General features: G+C 40.4%; 1 protein-coding gene across 2 annotated transcripts in view; it reads right to left on the minus strand.

The window, feature by feature from the left end:
* LOC121254750 (pre-mRNA-processing protein 40C) overlaps positions 1–17,289 on the minus strand; it is a 54,966-nt gene that overhangs the window by 12,926 nt on the left and 24,751 nt on the right. For both annotated transcript variants that reach the window (XM_041154897.1, XM_041154896.1), the window contains exons 11-12: positions 17,149–17,255; positions 14,637–14,760 (exon numbers count right to left, since the gene is read on the minus strand). In XM_041154897.1, the coding sequence (XP_041010831.1) occupies positions 14,637–14,760; positions 17,149–17,255 (231 nt within the window). The remainder of the gene's footprint in view (positions 1–14,636; positions 14,761–17,148; positions 17,256–17,289) is intronic.

Consider the following 17,289-nt stretch of genomic DNA (forward strand, 5'->3'; position numbering starts at 1 on the left):
AATGAAGCCAAGGCTAATTTCCTAAGTGCTGAGCAAGTGGATCACCTTCTTCAATTGCTGAAATCCACTCCTACATCCGGTCCTCCTACTGGTTCCTTGGCCCAAGCAGGTGATATCTCTAGTGCCTACTCTTGTGGCTTAGCTCTTGCACCATGGATTATTGATTCTGGTGCATCTGATCATATGACTAGTACCTCACAACTGTTTCAATCTTATTACCCTTCTCCTAGTACTACAAGGTTAGAATTGCAGATGGGAGTTTTTCATCCATTGCTGGAACAGATTCTGTTCAAATCTCTAAGAAGATCGAACTAAAATCTGTCCTTCACGTCCCTAAACTTGCTTGTAATCTGCTGTCTGTTAGTAAACTCTCACGGGATTCTAATTGTCGTGTCATATTTTTTTATTCCCATTGTGAATTTCAAGACCAACTCTTGGGGAGGATGATTGATGGACTCTATTATTTCAATGAGATCCTATTCAACAATAAACAAACTCAGGGTTTGAGTAGTAGTACTAGTTCAATATATGTACGTGAACAAATAATGTTTTGGCATCTTAGACTAGGACATCCTAGTTTTCCCTATTTAAAACATTTGCTTCCTAACTTATTTAAAACCTTGGATTGCAACTCTCTTCATTATGATACTTGTCATTTATCCAAGAGTCATCGAAACACTTATAAATCAAAAGTTTATCGTGCTTCAAAACCTTTTTGTTTAATCCATAGTGATGTTTGGGGTCCCTCAAAAATACTACTGCATCTGGAACAAAATGGTTTGTGACGTTTATTGATGATCATACACAGTTGTGTTGGGTGTATTTGATGAGTGACAAATCTGAGTTGAAAAAATATTCGAGGAGTTTTATAATATGGTTGAAAGTTAGTTTCAAACAACAATCAATATTCTTAGAACCGACAATGGTACTGAATACTTAACAAACGTTTAAGAATGTTTCTTTCAGAAAAGGGTATTCTACATCAATCCACTTGTTGTGACACCCCACAACAAAATGGCATTCCCGAGAGAAAAAATCGTCACTCATAAGAGGTTGCACCGGCCATGCTATTATCTATGCACGTTCCTAAATATTTATGGGGTGATGCCCATTTAACTGCATGTTATCTCATTAATAGGATGCCTACTCTAGTTTTAAAATACATCACACCTTTAGCTTGACTAAAGGAGATTTTCCCTACTTGTCGGATAACATCAAATTTGCAACTAAAAGTTTTTGGGTGCACTATTTTAGTTCATATACCGACCCATCTTCGATCCAAACTTGATCCTAGGGCAGAAAAATGTGTTTTCCTCAAATATGCTCCTAATAAGAGTGTACAAATGTTTTAATCCCATAACAAAAAAAATTCACATAAGTATGGATGTCATTTTTATTGAAAAACAGCCTTATTTTAAGCATAACTATCTTTAGGGGGAGAAAGAGAAAAGTGAAGATGAGTTCTGGCAAACTTCTACACCTCTCCCTAATGTTTTCCTTGACATTGACATCCATACTTCTCCTTTAAAAGGTTAGGAAACCGATACTTTACCTAGTGAAAATAATGGAAATACTAGTCTACCGGTACAAGGCATGAGTGGTTCACAAACAGCGGGAGAAATACTACCTGATATTCCCTCATCTGAGCTTCGTGTTTATACCAGAAGAAGAGATTGTCAGAATAATAGAAATCATTCTTCAAATCCGAAGCAAGGCCAATCATCATCACCTCTTCGAGTTGGCCATTCAAATACTCCAAGTACCTCTTCTTCTCCTGCTCCTCCTGTTGATAATTCAACGGATCTTGATCTGCTTATAGCCCTTAGGAAAGGAGTTAGAACTTGTACCACACATCCTATTGCCAAACATCTATCCTATCATAGACTCTCTGATACTCATAAGGCCTTACATCAAATGTTTCTCATCTGTTTATTCCAAGAACCATTTAGGAAGCCCTGGATCACCCAGAATGGAGATTGGCTGTTCAAGAAGAGATGAATGCACTAATTGCTAATGGCACTTGGGAAATTGGTGATCTACTGAAGGGGAAGAAGACTATTGGTTGTAAATGGGTATTTACAGTTAAATTCAAGACTGATGGTAGTATAGAGAGGTACAAAGCAAGACTTGTGGCGAAGGGGTTCACTCAAACATATGGAATTGACTACCAAGAAAACATTTGCTCCTATAGCCAATATGAACTCAATCCGTGTGTTACTCACTCTAGCAGTTCACTCCAACTGGCCCTTATATCAATTAGATGTGAAGAATGCCTTCTTAAATGGAGACCTAGAGGAGAAAATTTTTATGGATCAACCACTAGGCTTTGAAGGCAAAGGTGGCAAAGGCAAGGTGTGCAGATTGAGGAAATCATCGTATGGACTCAAACAATCACTTAGAGCTTGGTTTGAACGCTTTGAGAAGGTGGAAAAGAGTCACGGCTATTGCCAAGGTCAAGCTGATCGCACTATATTCTATAGACACACTGGTGGAGGAAAAGTAGCTATTCTTATTGTCTATGTTGATGATATTATTCTGACAGGTGATGACAACAATGAGCTTGAGAGGTTAAAGAAGATTCTTGCTAAGGAGTTTGAGATCAAAGACTTAGGTAACTTGAAGTATTTCCTTGGTATGGAGTTTGCAACGTCAAAGGGAGGAATTTTTGTTTCCCAACAAAAATATGTTATTGATTTACTTGGAGAAATAGGTTTACTAGGGTGTAAAGCAGCACCTATAGAGCCGAACCTAAGACTTCAACCAATAGAGAACAATACCAAAGATTGGTAGGGAAAGTCTTTTTTCTCTCTCACACACGTCCTGACATAGCTTTTGCAACAAGTGTGGTAAGCCAATTTATGCACTCACCACGACCTAAGCATTTTGATGCGGTTTACAGAATCCTAAGGTACCTAAAGGGGACTCCAAGTAAAGGCTTATTATTCGGAGGTCATGGGAATCTACAAGTTGAAATATGTGTCTGATGCAGATTGGGCTGGAAGTGTCACTGATAGAGGATCAACTTCTGGCTATTGCACATTTGTTGGAGGAAACTTAGTAATATGGCGCAGCAAGAAACAAAATGTGGTGGCAAGGAGTAGTGCAAAGGCCGAGTTTAGGGCTGTTGCTCATGGAATTTGTGAAGCACTGTGGATTATAAGATTGCTGTAAGAATTAAAAGTTACTAATTTGCTACCAATGAAACTGTATTGTGATAATAAAGCTGCAATAGATATTGCTCACAATCCAATTCTTCATGATAGAACAAAACATGTGGAGGTGGACAAGCATTTTATCAAGGAGAAAATAGATAGTGGGGATAATCTGTTTACCCTATATCTCGACAGCTGAGCAAGTAGCAGACATACTTACAAAGGGACTGCCAAAGAAACAATTTGAAAACTTAATCAACAAGCTGGCCATGGAAGATATCTTTAGACCAGCTTGAGGGGGAATGTTGGAAAGTTTCCAAATCTGTCTGGTCAACATTACTGGATTCTAGGGGAATATTGGCTGTAAATGTGTGAATATTCTAGGAGATTTAGTTTCCTTAGAAGTTAGCATTTATTATTCTTTCCTATTTATTCTTTCCTTATTTTCTTCTGCTGTAATTTATAAATATTACCTTGTATCTATGCTTTGAATTAATGAGAATTATTCCTAGAAACTGCTCTCTCATTCTAGATGAGAACAAAATGATCGGACTTTTGAAGATAAGAAGCACTCATTGGAGGAGATTAAATCGTTCTTCGTTAAAACTTTAGTCCTATGGGCTAAAGCTGTTGATTTCAATAGCCTAGATTTCATGATTATCTTGTTTCTATTTCTTCCTCCTAACTAGGTGTTACCTCTTGTATATTCCTCTGTGTACTTGGGCTATGCCTATTCATATTAGTATAATCTTTTACTTATATCTATAAAAAACAAAAAGAAGAAGAACAAGTCCAATTCATCCATCTCAAAATCATGTACTGCACAAACAAGTTCCACTTCCTGGTGATTAGAATCATTCAAGCTTGCATACACCACGTGATGGATATCCTTAACAGTCTTCAAAACCCAAGGTAAGGGCTATTCCCCTTTTTTAACCTGTTTGAGAACTGGCAAACAACTGCTCAATGTGAGACAATCATCATTCAAAGAACACTGCCAATCTAGACTAGGCTTCTCCAGAACTAAGACGCAAAGAACGCCCACCAGATCCATCACAATCAACTAAATTTGCTAGATTCCTCCTTTTTTCCTCTACTCCACAAGAGGGATTAGCCACAACAACTTTGTTGGCATTATCTGAATAAGAAGGAAGAACAATCATTTGAAGAAAGCTAGTCCCATCCATTACCTCTGACTTGCCGAAGTACGGCCCACTCGACAATCCAATCTCCATACTAAGCGTCTTTGAGAGTTTCTCACTAGGGTGAGTAATTCTCTCTAAATCAAGGTTCATACCCACTCCTGAGTTTTTAGTGGCATTTTCTACAGTGGGAGAGGGGTTAACACATTGCGCAAGCCTTTGAGGTCTAGGTTTTGATTTTCAAGGCCCCACAATGGTGGAGATAGGTAGCATATACTTTGTCACCTTCTAGCCTACCTCCCTTAGACCATAGACACCGGAGACCCAAGAGATGCCATCGGCATTGGTTAAGAAGGGAATGAACACTGGACAAATCCTAATCTGCCAATACTATTGCCATCATAAACCAAAGATGGCTGGAAGGGGGAAGGCCTATGGATTACTTTTCTTTCTACGCCACACCCAATACCAAAGCTATTACCCTAGCTCGTGAAAGAGCCCATGTAAGTAGGGGGTGGCAGGGCTCCGCCACCCGACCCATCCCATCTGGCCCTCGCCTAGCAGAGGCAGGGGCTGTCCACAAGCTTTTGGCTACTAAGGGACGGGGCTCGAGTTGGGCCCAAGCCCGCCCAGGGTTTTACCCCATCTGTCCAGCCCAAATACACACACACACACACACACACATATATATATATATATATATATTTGTTAAGTAAGAAAGACATTTTTATTCATCGAATGATATAGGCGAAGCCCATATACACAAGAAGCATATAAAAGAAACATCTAATTACATTCTAGGAGCATAAAACGAAAACCAAAACTCATGAACAGGCCCTCCATTAAGTACAATAGCAGAAAACCATTGAAGTAAGGAGAACACAAAAAAATTTTCAGATTTCCTCTACAGTACGCTCCTTATTGTTAAAGCACCGCTCATTCCTTTATATATATGTGTGTGTGTGTGTCAAAAATTAAAAACCCTAACTCATTCTCCTCTCTCTCTCTCTCTCTCTCTCTCTCGCTCACTCTCTCCCTCCGCCGTTCTCTCCTCCTCCTCCTCACCCTCTTCTTCTTCTTCTTCCCCTCCTCCTCTTCTTCACAAACCCACAGCCATGCCGAGGTCTTGCCGTGGTCGTGGCCATGATTTTAATTATTTTGTCGTGTGTCACTATGTTTGATTGTCTGTACTTTGTTGTTGGATGATGGATTTGTGGATTTTAGGGATGGACAAGGTTTTAAGTGAAACCTTGTTCGGGGGGTGCAGGTAACACCCCTACATGTAAGGCAAGGTTTTAAGTGAAACACATGTTTCACGCATTTAGAACCATGGAATGACATGCTCCTAAATGAGTCCTTTGGTAGATAAAAATATTCTTGAAATGATTGAAATCATTGAAGGTCCACTTACTTATTAGCTAATTCCTCCACCCAAAACATTCCCTCCAAAAAACATTTTGAAATGTCTCTTTTTGAGTAAAGAATGCTCCAGCCAATAGATGCAAATTCATGTCGTCCAGACCCATTAAAAGGATCAACTAATTAATAAAGTATCACTAGTCTTGAAAGCTGAAATGATTGGAAATGGAAAATTTAATTGTCTACATCATCATACTCTGAAACGCACTTCACATATGGGTAATACCCCTCCAATCAATCAATGGGGCCAAACACCATGGACTCCAAACTTAATCACAAGGAATATAGAAGAGGCAAGATTCAAATACAGGACCTCCTGTCAATGGACAGCTTTGCTGTCCATATTTGTTTCCATGTTTCTTTCCTTGATTTACTCCTGTATAATTAGCATAATATTTGACAGATTGTATAGGGATAAGATTAGTTAGCATATACTTATTTCTTTCCATGTATAGAATTCTTGTACAACTTATATAATAAACAGAAATCACAAGGCCAATGATTCGGCCATTCTCACAAAATTGACATGGCATCAAGAGCACGTTCCTAATTTCCGTGTCTCTTCGAATTTTTTTTTCTCGGATGTGGGCTTCTCTATTTCGGTGCACTCTAGGTTGTTTTTTTGGTGCACCCGACGTGACTTTCTCAACCTCTTGGACTTTCGGTTCTGGTCTGGGGTGTTTTTTCGACACTTTTGTGCTATCATGACTCCCGCAACACCTTTCTAGTGTGACTTTCAGCTTCTCTTTGCTGTCGCACCAACTCCCTCTGCTTCCCTGTGTTTTCTCAGCATTCTGTTTTTTGGGTTCGTGTTTCCGGCATCCTCTATTTTTGGTTTGGTGATTTTCAGCATCCTCTGTTTTCTGGGTTCGTGTTTCTGGCATCCTCTGTTTGTGTTTCTCGGCATTCTATTTTTCAGCACTTCCTTTTTTGGTCTATATCTTCGTGGCAGTTGCAGCAACACTATTTTTTCAGCTTTTGTGATATTTTCAATACCAGGTCCTTAATTCATTTTATTTCAGTCTCCTTTATTTTCTGTATTTTTTGCTTTGTCTTGGGATTCATTTATTTGTGATGGATTCTGCACTTGTGTAAAGTTTACGGGCAAAAATTACTCTACTGGGGCATTTCAGTTTGAACTTTTCCTCAAGGGAAAAGATCTTTGGGGTCATATTGATGGCACGGATGTCACACAAACATCTAATACTATCAAATCCAAGGATTTAGGGGCTTCTCCTTCATGGGTTGTACTTGATGCTCAAATCATGTCTTGGCTTCTTGGTTCAATGGAGCCACATATTGTTCTCAATCCATGTGGACTTACTTGAAGAAAGTTTATCATCAAGATAATGATGCTCGTCGCTTTCAATTAGAACATGCAATCGTCATGTTTCAACATGGTAGTCTTTCCATCCAAGACTACTACTCGGCATTTCTGACTCTTTGCCATGTTTCTATTGCCACTCTTTCAACTATTCAGAATCTTCATGAAACTAGCCGGCGTGATCAGTTTCTTATGAAACTACGCCCGAAATATGAATATGTTTGCTCCTCTCTACTCAACAGATCTTTTGTTCTCTCTCTTAATAGTCTTAGTACTCAAGCTATTCTAGACCAATCTCATGGCAGTTCAGGGACGGCAACTGTGGTTTATGCTGCCCAAGGACGAGAACCACCTTTGAATTCTAAAAACTTGCAGTGTTTCTGCTGCAAGAAATATGGGCATATTGCAGCCAATTGTCCTAAGAAATACTATTCTTATTGCAAGAAGAAAGGTCACATTATAAAAGAATGTCGTATTCACCCCCAGAATTGTCAGGCCCAAGCGTTTCAGACTTCTGTTATTGCCCCTCCAGTAGCAACTTCTACAACACATGACTCTTCTTCAGGAGCTTCCTCTGTTCCTGCACCTCCTGCAGCGAATTACTGCACACCAGAAATGATGCAACAGATGAAGCTTTTGGCATTATCAGCAATGAGGTTCAAAGGTAACACTTCTACTAAACTCTGGTACTTGGACTCGGGGGCCTCTAATCACATGACGAATAATCCCACTGTTCTGTGTCATGTTTGACCCTATGTTGGTCAATTTGCTATTCAGACTGCCAATGGCAGTTCTTTGCCAATAGTTGTTGTCAAAGATGCCTCTTTTAAGTTGATTGATATTTTTCTGGCTTCTCAGCTTTCCACGAATCTTATTTCTGTTGGTCAATTAGTTGATAACAATTATGCTATTAATTTTTCCGGTGATGGTTGTGTTGTGCAAGACCATGTAACAGGGGAGCTGATCGCGAAGGGACCTAAAGTGGGGCACTTGTTTCCACTATTTTTGCCTGTTCCAGCACTTTCTCCAGTTTTTTCTATTAAGCTTTTGCTTGTAATAATGTTCCAGATCTTAGTATGGTGTGGCATCGTCATTTAGTCCATTCTAATACTCAGATCTTATCTCATGTATTGCACTCTGGTTTTCTTGGTAATAAAGAACACTTTTCTTTATTTCTTGAGTGTGATTCTTGCAAATTTGGTAAAAGCAAAACGCTTCCCTTTCCTTTGCATGCTAGTAGAGCTTCTCACTACTTTGATCTTATCCATAGTGATGTTTGGGGACCTTCCCCGGCTAGTTCACATGAAAAATTTAAATATTATGTGACTTTTATTGATGATCATAGCAGATTTACTTGGGTCTATTTTCTTCACTCTAAATATGAGGTTTTTTTGTAATTTCACTAAGTTTTTAGCTTATGTTGACAATCAATTTTCTACTTCTATCAAGACTACGCACAGATTCTGGTGGTGAATATTTGTCTACTGAGTTTCAGGCATTCTTGGCTTCGAAAGGTATTATTCATCAACGATTGTGTCCTGCTACTCCACAACAGAATGGAGTAGCCGAATGCAAAAATCGTCATCTCCTAGATGTGATATTAGAATCCTCTGTTCCATCCATGTTCTGGGTTGAGGCTCTAAAAACTGCTACTCACTTGATTAATCGTTTACCTTCTCAAATCTTACATATGGAGTCTCCCTATTTCCGCTTGTTTGCTAAGCAACCTAGTTACAATAATCTTCGTACCTTTAGTTATGTATGTTTTGTTCATTTACCTCCTCATGAGCAACATAAATTATCTGCTCAATCTGTTAGATGTGCATTCTTGGGATATAATGTGTGTCAAAAGGAATTTGTTTGCTATGATCCTACATTACATTGTACACACATTTCTAAGAATGTTATTTTCTTTGAAGATCAACATTTATTTCCTGTGTCCTCTTCTACTGTGGTCCTCCCCTCCTTTGAGCAGCAGTTCTCTGACCTTCATCAAGTCAGCTCTCGCTTTAAACCAGGTATTGTATATATGAGACGCTCCCGCCCACCTTCTCTTTTGGTGGCTCACCCGATATCTAATCCTACCACGCTCCAGAATCAGTCAGTTGCAGCACCTACAGAGGCTTTGGTACGTCGCTTTCCTTGAGTGTCTGTAACTCTGGATAGGTATGGGTTTCCTTCTTCTAGTTCTGGCCATTCTATTTCAGCTCTTACTGCTCCATTGTCCAATTTTGATATTCTCACATGCTACTCACACGTTGTCAAGCATGATTGTTGGCGACAAGCTACGCAGGAAGAAATTGCCGCTCCAGAGGCCAATCACACATGGGACATTGAGCCTTGTCCTTAGTTAAGGTTCGATCTGATGGCAGTTTGGATCGATACAAAGCTCGGCTTGTTGCACTTGGGAATAATCAGGAATATGGTGTCAATTATGAATAGACCTTTGCTCCTGTGGCTAAGATGACAATTGTTCATACGATTCTAGCTCTTGCTGCTTCCAATGACTAGCCACTACATCAGATGGATGTCAAGAATGTTTTTCTTCACGGGGATCTTAAAGAGTATATTTATATGAAGCCACCCCCGAGATTGTTTCCCTCTCCAACTTCACATGTGTGTAAACTCCGTCACTCTCTTTATGGTCTCAAACAAGCTCCAAGAACCTGATTTGATAACTTTCGAACCACTTTATTATAATTTTCATTCAAGCAAAGCAAGTATGACACTTCATTGTTTCTTCGAAAATCAGACATGGGTATTGTTGTTCTTTTGGTTTATGTTGATGATATTGTGATCACTAGTTGCGATTATGCTTTACTTGTCCAGCTCAAGACTCATCTCTCAAAGTCCTTTCATATGAAAGATCTTGGGTCTCTCACATATTTTCTTGGTCTTGAGGTGCATCGTAGTCCCTCTTGTATTTCACTCAATCAATATAAGTATGCTAGTGACTTGGTGGCTACAGCTGGACTACAGGAGGCTACCTCTGTCGATACTCCCATGGAATTAAATGTCAAGCTTCGCAAAGAAGAGGGTGACTTACTTGCTAATCCCAGTTTATATCGGAAGTTGGTGGTTAGCCTTGTCTATCTCACCATTACTAGACTGGACATTTCTTTTGTTGCACAGCGAGTCAGCCAGTTTCTTCAGACTCCTCGTCATCTTCATTTGGCTGCTGTCCATAGGATCATACGCTATGTTCAGGGCACTTCTGCCCGTGGCTTATTCTTTCCTGCAGGCAATTCTCCTCGTCTTGCTACTTATAGCGATGGTAATTGGGCTGGTTGTGCTGATACACATCGCTCTATCACTGGTTGGTGCATGTTCTTAGGTGATGCGTTGATCTTCTGGAAAAGTAAAAGCAAGACAGAGTTTCTAAGTTTGCTTGCTGAGTTAGACTTCCCTGAGACCGATCCCACATCTTTACACGTCGATAATACAAGTGTTATTCAGATCACAGTCAATCCTGTCTATCATGAGCGCACAAAGCATATTGAAGGCGACTGTCACTCTATCCATGAAGCCTTTGAAGCTCGTGTTATCACTCTTCCACACATTTCTACTAGGGGTGAGCACCGACTGACCCGATTAGTGTTTAGGACCGACCCGACCCGTCAAACAGAACAAAATAAGCAGCCCAACCCGACCCGACCCGAGTTTGATGAGTAATAAGATACAAACGAGATTGATGTCAGATCGAGTTTACAAGGGGGTATAGGGACACAAACATAGAGAGAAAGCGAGAGTGAGAGGAACTAACAGAGGAAGTCAACGACATCGCTACGTTCGACAAGAAGGGATGGGTCGCCATGGTTGGGTTGGAGCTCACCATAACCTCAACCGTAACCTCAATCGTAACAGAGTGGGAGAGCTCGCCATGGTTGGAGCTGCGTTCAACGACATCACTGCGTGGATCCTGTTGGCTCTAGCTGTGGCACTCGCGGGTGACGGTGACAGTGATGGCCACAAGAGCTCCCTGATATCAATTTCGATTCTCCTCTTAGGTGCTGAGTTCTTCACTTTCATGTTGGTTTTTATCGGACCCGTGATGAAATGGGCATTTTTTGCAGAGCATCCGATATGGGTTTTATGGGGATTCCTGGATGGTGCTTGGACCGAGCTCCTCACGGTTGATGCAAGCAAGCCTTGCTTTTCTTCTTCAATTTAATCGTTGGTTCGTTCGTGTACTTTATAAGGTTGGGTTTTTTTCGGTGATGAAATGCTCTATTTTGTTCTTTTTGTTCTTCCAAATTGGCATAAAACTGAGGATTTTCCTTGTGGTTGAACAATGGATCAACAATCCGTATAACATGCTCCAACTCGTGCTTTAAATCGACTACAAGTGGATATGACGACAGAGAGAAATGGGAAGGGATGACAGCTAGGGTTTGAGATCAATTGTGAAAACGTGTAGTCGGTTTCAGCGGGTTCGACCCGCAAGCTATTTCAAACCGCATTTTCGGATCGAGTCGGATCGGGTCTTACGGACGAACCAGGTTGCATACTTTTTTGCACAGCCCTAATTTCTAATGAACTACAAATTGTTGACATCTTCACCAAGGCTCTCACTCGTCATCAACATTGCTTCCTAAGTAGCAAATTGATGCTTGTTGATCAACCCGCATCAATTTGCGGGGGCTTTGATGTCCATATTTGTTTCCATGTTTCTTTCCTTGATTTACTCTTCTGTACAATAAGCATAATATTTTTTTTAGTAAGTATTATATATATATATATATATATATCAATAGGAGTAACCAAGTACATTGGATGTATACAAGAAAATCTCTAACCCATACTAGAAAGCTCCTATTGCCCCCAAAAGCCCACGAAAAACTACCCAACATGCATCAAGCCCGAGTTAGAATAAATCACACCTCCCCAACCCCAACCCAATGTTTCCCATAGCCCAACCTCCATCAGAAATACCCTCTATCCAAAAGACTACCCAACATTCATCAACCTCTTTGCCCTCGACTTGAGCTTCCACCCTTACTGTCATAGTTGATTGCACAAAAAAGACGCTTCAACTCCCTGCTTTTCTTAAAGCTTGATTTGGTATCACGTGAGTGGCTCACCTCAATTTCAGTGATTAGAGCTTTAAACTGGTCTTCACATCCTCCATGTGAGATTCCCACAATATGCTGAATCTCAATAACCTTTTACAAAACCCAATCCAAAGATGATTCATCCATATTGTTTAATGGAGGGAAAGATACCAAGGGGACATCGTCTTCCCCTGATGTAGCGCTTGACATAGTTCCAAACAGTACCAACAATAAACCCATGTTCAAATCTTGTGCCTCCTCAACAACACCAATGGTACTCTCCATTAGAGATTCTGGATTGACAGCAAGTCCCTTCACCTCTGGCGACCTTGTGTGTGCAGCTTCGACGGACCCTACTTTAGACGTCGGCATTACACCATGATCACATGATGGAACCAGAGCCAAGGGTCCCATCGTTGTTATCTGTGTCTTCCCACCGTGTCCAAGCCTTTCACAGGCTCTGCTCTTGTCGTAGACTTCTCTAATACCCAACCAGTCGCCTTCTCCGCCAATATGACTGGGGACAAGTCAGAAACCTCCTCCAAGTGTTCCATAGAAGCTTGCGTGCATTTCTGCGTAGGAGCTGTTGTCACCGGCGCCGAGATAAGGGTCTCCTCTGGCCCAAGACTTCCGTTGGACTGTGAAACTGGCGCAGAAGTGGAGCCCCTCTCAAACACGGGCAAATGAAGCTTCGGCCTCCATTTCAGGTTTGGAAGGCAAAGTGGGCTTATGTGGCCCAGCCCAAGTTTGGCCTTGCCTTTGTCTGGCCTCAAACTATTACACCCAGCAAACTTCCTTTTTCCTATTTTTAGAGGCCTCAAACATTGGCCCAAGCCCAGGGGCCCAAACCTTTGATTATCTTAAAAATCCAAGACTTTATCTCCTTTCTAAACAATTTCAAATCCTCCTTCACACTCGTTACCTCCTTTTTCAAACTATGCAGATAACTCTGCAACTCGTTTTCTCCTTGACAACTATCCATTTCAGGTAATCAGCATTTTGCCCCTTCCCTCTTCAAACCAAGTCCCATGAAAGTTTCCCTGCCATGCCTCCCTTTTTGTGTTTTTGTTCAACCGCCAGAGGATGACTCGGAACTCCACCGCCACCTCTGCATACGACTTGGACTACCTCACAATCTCCTTCCCCTTCTTTACCTCTCTGTTCATTTGTGGTGCAAGGACTGGAGCCTTCTTAGCCAAACTCTGTTTTAACTCCATAGAAAAACTCGTCCAACCCTTTCCTTCCACTCCTTCCGGGATCACTAAGAGACCATGACCCCCTACCACCACAATAGTTAGTTACCTCCAAAAAATGCCCATCAGCGTTCTACCTCCTATGAACAAACAGACCTCTAATTCCATCCCTAAAAGTCTTGAAGAAGTCTTTCCCTCCCTCCAATAAAACACATTCTTCCACTATACTGGCTAGCCAATAAGAACTGGCATGACTGAGCACCATCTCCTTGGTTACCTTCATGCCCCTTTCTGTGATACGACAATACTTTCCACCCTCCATAGACACTATAAACACCTTTGATTCTATTAAAATGTGTTTAAGAATGCCCATGATTAAACTTCCCCAGATCAAACACCTTTCACCAGAACAAACTTCCCATCGTTGGAGTGAGACCTCGAAAAAACCAGATCTGCAGGGTGAAAAAAAAACCAGACTGCTCAAAAACTTGGTTGTCGGAGATGGTACCGGCATCAAAAGTCCCTTGCTGGAGTCGCCGGTCTTGTCTGTGTCGGTGGATGTGCTGGGAACACAGATCAGCTGCCTGAGGAGATGACGGAACACAGAAACCAGAAACAGATCTAGTAAAAAGCCATGTCCCCGGAGGCCTGCCAATGCCGAACGACCCTCGGCGAAGTCTCTGGGGGCTAGCGATCTTATTTGTGCCAGCGGTGCGCAGTCACTCGCCAGACTAGAATGGGTGGGTGAGTGTCGGCATTGACACTAGATTTATCTCTGTGCGAGAGAGAGACAGTGGCAAGATCACGGGGATGGAGGCTAGGGTTTAGAGAGGCCGCCGGCGAGAGTGGGACAGTGGCAAAAGGTTGAAGGGATGATGGAGGCTAGGGTTTTTTGGGAGGGAAAAGTTGGGTACGGAGAGAAAAGTTGTGTAGACTGAGAATATATTAGGAGACTTGTAGTTAATGTTACTTATTTCTTTCCATGTATAGAATTCTTTATACAGTTTATATAATAAACAGAAATCACAAGGCCAATGATTCAGCCATTCTCACAAAACTGACACTTCCTGCTCTAATACGACGATAAATTACCCGCTTTTTATTAGGTTGGTATAGGTTGGGGAAAACTCCAAAACTAGGGTTCCAAAAAGCTTACCTTATATTAAATATAAGTTTGATAAAGGGGCACCCCTACTATACCCCTCAACTACAAGCTAGCGCGCGACGACTGAAAAAAATCATGAATTTAATAATTTGTACAGCTATATTCCTATAATCAAAGCTATATAGTTAAAGACACTAAAAATGCATTCTGTTGAAACTATATACTCAAAACAAATTATAACTGCGCATACCTTGGACCAACGGGAATTGGCAGTTATATCTCTTTTCTCTCTAAGCATGGACTTAAAACTCGTGGCAGCAGCTGCACGTAATGCTTGGACCTTTTCTTCAGCAGCTTTCTTTAAAGGAAAGACCCTGAAAGTGGTGTAGAAACCTTATCTAACTAGATGATTGAATCTGACAAGACAATAGGCAATTACCATGCTAGTCCAAAGAGATTATAGGGCTAAAGGACACACCAAAAGTGGACCCGAGAATCTTGTCTCTAGCCTATTACTTGCGATTCATGTTGCTTTCAAGGGTTCTAAGAACTTTCTGTCTAGGAAACATTTCAATATAAATTTGAATAAGGATGCAAGTAAAAGAAATTATGCAGAAATGTAACAGCTTAGTTAAGTCTATTACAAAATATGCTGAGCAGACACTGACATGAGACTTTTTTATAAGTAATAAATCTATATTGACAAGCACAAAAGGCACAACTCAAGACCACAAGGGGACTTTGACTTGAGACATAAACCTGAATAACATGCTCACACTCTGGTCACACTGCTTTTTTGAAAGGACACCAACATCATTTATCACACTGAAAGGCACGCTCATTTAGTGCCCCACACCCAAAAAAATCTTGGATGACAAAGAAGACTCCATAAGAGAGTCCTTGATAAGTCAACCACACCTGACAAGGCCACCATTATTGACAAATTATTACAAATAGATTATGTTAAACTAGTTTTAATATTTGTGTACACAAAAGAACAAGGGAGGCACTTCAAGAATAAGCGTCTTCAATTAATATGATAATAAGAAGGATCCCCATCAAAATATATTTTATTACCAAGTTATTGAAGAAATCCAACCATAAACAATTGAGAAAAAAGGGCCAGCTTTGATAATTGCAATCAACTGGCTGTAAGAAACAACCAGATTTTATGATCAAATGAAAAAGGGTTGATTAATGCCATGTAAATAGTTGCTAATGACATTTGGTCTTTTTTTTAACAGCATTTGGGTTAAAGTGGCGATGCCTCCGAAGGTGGTTGATGTGTTTTCTTTTTCTTTTTTGTTTGGGGCGGGGAGGGGAGGAGGAATTTTTGGACAGTATCAAAAATAGTTCAATTTGGAACAAGTATCTATATGCCTTAATGGTAAATATGCATGCCTTCAACATGGTTGAGTTGTCTACTCTTGCGCTGAAATTTTTATCCCTACAACATTTGTTTTGAGTGGTCTAATGCATTTGGCTGTCTTCTCCTTTTATAGATATTATAGTATATATTCAATTATACCTATCCTTATTATCAATGAAATTTTGTTTACCAAACAAATATAAAAAATACCTGAGAGGAAGATGTATCCTAGGTTTCTCCTTTTTTAATAAAATAGTCATATCAATTAATGAAAAAGAAAATGACATCCAGATTTTAACTCATGCGGGTGATGTGAATTATATCAAGCTAGGTTCTGGATTGGCATTAGATAGTGTCATCTTCCCAGGCTACAACAGGTGAACCTTTTTTGTTTTATAAGTACATCATGCACATGACTATGAACAAATCAATAAAGAGGCACTTCTAAACAGAAATAAAACCTTTCACAGCTTCAAAGAATTATCCCAAACTACATGGTGGGGGTGAGGGAGGGGGGGAGAGAGGGCAGGGGGAGATGAAGTTAGCCATTCTCCTATGGTCAGATCAACTTGGATAGAATTACCATATTAAACCCTTTAAAAGCAATGTTATCAATGTATCAAGAAGAAAAAGTACATAAAAATAAGAAAAGAAATCAACCCAAAGCAGCTTGAACAAAGTATTTACTTAGCGTATCTGCAACCACTAAGAGAAGGAATGAAGAAAAATGTGTCAAAAAGGGGGTAAAACAAAAAGCAAACCGAAATATTTTCCTCATACTGTGTTTTTTGTACATCCATTCCACATCTGAATAACGATAATCAACCTCAGCTGGGTAGCATGTCTAGTTATAGATGTTTTTATCACCTTGACCAATTCAATCATGTTTGTCACCAACAACGCAGAGACCGAAAATGGCTGGGACCCAATGGCAAATATGTCCCATTTAGGTCTAAACAGAATGGAGTTAATACCACAGGGTCACACCAGCCTTCTATCATCTACACATTAAATATCTCAAATTGGCAAAAATAGAGCTCGTAAATATCTCAAATTGGCTAAAATAGAGCTCGGCAAGCTTAAAAATGAAACGATCCAAAACGAAATGCTTACGGACCCCTGCAGCCAAACAACATATATTGGTGACCACCTGAGCACATGCTTGTGGTGTTGCTTAGCATTTCTAAGGGGATAAACAACCATCACCCGCCATTTTCGTAAAGCAGGGCTTTATGTTCCAACAAAATAAGGCACCGCCTTGACAGCACTGATAACTACTTCCTAGTTAATTAGGAACCAAATAGATGATGGTACCCTTAAATGCTTTACCTATTCCATGCACAAACGTACAATGCTAAGAAAACTGGGGCTATTATATATTTTCAAGTGATACCTTTCATTCAATAAATGTTCCCGGTCCTTGCGGTCCAAAACCTCAAACCGTGGATCAGCACCCCATTTCTTTCTGAAAGTTTGATAATCAGTATTGTGATCAATATCCTGAAAATTGAAGTGGGTCAAGAGGTCAATAAAA

The sequence above is a fragment of the Juglans microcarpa x Juglans regia genome, chromosome 3D (genome assembly GCF_004785595.1).
Source record: "Juglans microcarpa x Juglans regia isolate MS1-56 chromosome 3D, Jm3101_v1.0, whole genome shotgun sequence".
Lineage (NCBI taxonomy): Eukaryota > Viridiplantae > Streptophyta > Magnoliopsida > Fagales > Juglandaceae > Juglans > Juglans microcarpa x Juglans regia.